This window comes from Eurypyga helias, unplaced genomic scaffold, assembly GCF_000690775.1.
Source record: "Eurypyga helias isolate BGI_N326 unplaced genomic scaffold, ASM69077v1 scaffold18792, whole genome shotgun sequence".
Classification (NCBI taxonomy): Eukaryota; Metazoa; Chordata; class Aves; order Eurypygiformes; family Eurypygidae; genus Eurypyga; species Eurypyga helias.
In genome coordinates, this window is record NW_010234258.1 from 1 (window position 1) to 3,082 (window position 3,082).

The window sequence follows — 3,082 nt, forward strand, 5'->3', positions numbered from 1 at the left end:
TTGAATAGGGCTGGACCCAGCACTATAGCAAGAACTGGCTATATGGTTTTACCAGAACACAGTTCAAATACAGTCCTGAATAGTAGCCATGAGGGAAAACTAAAAAAAAAAGAAAGAAAAAAAGAAAGTAGTATGGTAGTAGTCTAACTTTTCAGGTTAGACCAGTCTGTCCTATTCAGCTATAACTAGAAATACTTGCACAAATCAGAATCCAAGTCAGAATCAAAGCCCTTTGACCAATATTTTTACTATTGGATTAAAGAGAGGGCTTCTTATTCTGCAGTGCTACTAGCACTACTCCCTCTGGCTCTTTCTAGACAGGTACTGGCACTTCTGACATTTCACCACAAAGGGAGAGTTCCTGCTAGAATCATGAAAACCATTGCTCACACGAAACTCCTGCACATCCTAAAGTAAGATTAAGAAGCATCTCCTAATATTACCGTGTTTTTTCTTTAGTTACTTTAATCGCACAGACTGTAGGAACTACTCTCTGACCCTGCAGGTCATATCCCCAAGAAGGACAAAGATCAAACAGGACCAACTGTTTAATTTTTGGAACCTTCAGATAAACAAACCCCCCACGATGAAATCATTGTATTCAAGTGACTAAATGCAGTTAGTCTAAATTTGCTTTCTGGAGGGCATAACTTTTTTAGGTGGATTATCTTTGCAGGTATAGAACATATTTGCAGCATTGCCTGCAATAGTACATAGGCTTCCCTGGGAACTGTAATGTTTCTGTACATCATCTGACCAACTCTTGGTTTGCTTGACATTACCCCCTCACAGATGCAGCATTAAAACTAAATGTTTAAAGTTGCCAGCTCTGAAAGCTCTTAGGAATTATAAATCTTTTATATTTGCACTGTTAACAAGACCTGATGTTGAATCCCTTGCTGTAGAAGTCCTCTCAACATGGTATAAGCTGTGAACTCAGTCTGACCTATAGTCTGACCTATATGGCTTTTGTTCCCTACCTATGATATCTACAATAAAACTAAGAAAATAAATTTATTTTAAAGAGACAGAGTTTGCTTGCTGGTTTGGGGAGGTTTTTTGTTTTGGTTTGGCTGGCTCAGAAGGGTGAGGAAGAAATTAAAGCAAAACAAACATACCAGACTCCCATTAGTCTCCTTACTGATGTTTTTCAAGTCTGCAACGACGAAGGCTACTAGGTAGGTGCTCATCTTCAAACTCACAAAGAACTCATCTTCAACAATTCCATTTGTCACAGGAGTAGTGGCTTTCTGCAGGTAAAAGGAAAACATTATTATTAATGCAGACAAAGGAACATTAAGACATGCAAAGAATCAATGTTAAATAATTACTTCACACTAGGAATAGTTTATAAGCAGATTTGCATAACTTCATTGTATTTGGTTATGTTTCAGTGGGATAGAAGAAATTCAAAACCTCTTCATGGTGTAAAGAGACATAAGGAGACATGGAACATTTTAACCCCGTTTACCAAAAAATTATTTGTCAAGATTTTATTATGCAGTATAACCAGACAACTGGAATGTTGGAGAAACCATCAATCTAATTTAGTTCACACTTAAACCCCAAGTATAAACCAAAATCAACACAAAGTTTAGCATTAATTCAAGACAGCTTTATGCTAGATCAGAGACAGTTCAACACCGCTTACTAAAAAATACTCGTATTGCATGAATTAGACATTTATTTGTCTTTTCCCAGGAGCCTCTCCAAAACTAGGGAATCAGATATACTCATTATTTTAAAACAACAGAACAAAAAAACCCGCACACACTCCTAAAAATCAAAAGAGAATGCATTAAAAAAAAAAAAAAAAATTGAAGAAAACCTAAGATTTCACTCCAAAGTAAAAACATGACCAGCTGAAACACACTACCACAGGTAATTTCAGTCTTCTGAATAAGATACCATATGTATGCTCAGTCTTCTGAAGTAAGATACTTACTAAGTATCTTAAATTACTTTTAATGAAGAAGTTTCCCTTTAATATTAGTCCTGGAAAGGCATGCTATATGTCTAAAAGGACTTTTCTTATAGTCCTTCACAAACATAAATTAAATGAAGAATAAAATGAAGTATTAAAACTACTTGTAATATAGCAAATGTCTGGAGACAAGAATGGCAGTTCATGTGCTTTCCGAAACTTCATAAATAGGTTTGTTTCCAGAAACCACAGACATTAAAAAAACAACAATAACCTTAGTTTTAGACAAGGTAATTTTAAACCAATGATCTAACATTTAACTGCCACTAAAAATTTAACTGCCAGACTTAACAGAGAACAGATTTTTCTGTCTGACCTAATCACCTAGTCTGACCACTGTATAGGAACAGAATGCCATCACTGAATTCCTTCAGCAAATTCATAAATTTTTGTCTTTACTACAGCTTTATCTTCATAAAGTGGTGACAGCCAATTTAAGAAAATCAACTGTGGCTGCAGATAAACTGGTTCAAGAATCAGTTATCCTAATTTTAAAACAAACAAACAAAACCACAAAAGAAAACACCACAAACCCTAAACACACAGTTTATTTCCAGCCTTATTGTGTCAGCCACTATATATTGCCTTATTAATGATGTACATGCTACTTGAGAAGGCCTGCTTCTGAGCTTCATGATCTCTTGCTCATGTAGGCATTTATAGGAAATTATGTTCACACTTAACCTTCACATGGATAAACTAAAAGGTCTTTCTATTCAGCACAGCTTGTTGCCAAGACCTACAGTTATTACAGAAGAATCTGATGAAGTTTTTAATATGCTCTTTAACACATTCTCACTATAATAAGCTCAGTAAATGTTACAAAGGGAAAAAGAGCAGACAAAGAGGAAGTTCAGTGAAAAGAATCTGATACCAATAACAATTGCAGCAAGACAGAGCAGCCGGGTTAAAAAGCAGAGAACCAGATGGTGGAAGAGCCTGACGATGGGAAGGAAAGAGAATTTGCAACTTGAAGGAAGCTCAGGGCCTTCTACCTACAGCATGTATAGGTAGTTGATGAGAAGACATGTACTATGCAAGCAGAAAGAGGAAGAAAAAGATCTGATGGTAATTCAAGTGTTACGACAAACAGCAGCA

At 35.9% G+C, this 3,082-nt stretch overlaps 1 protein-coding gene across 1 annotated transcript in view; it reads right to left on the reverse strand.

Annotated features, from left to right (window-relative positions):
- Nucleotides 1-1,110: 1,110 nt before the first annotated feature.
- Nucleotides 1,111-3,082, reverse strand: part of LOC104517381 (leucyl-cystinyl aminopeptidase-like) — a gene marked incomplete at its 3' end in the record, with an annotated part of 9,531 nt that continues 7,559 nt past the window's right edge. The window contains 1 exon segment of the mRNA XM_010162018.1: nt 1,111-1,250. Coding sequence (XP_010160320.1) covers nt 1,111-1,250 — 140 coding nt within the window.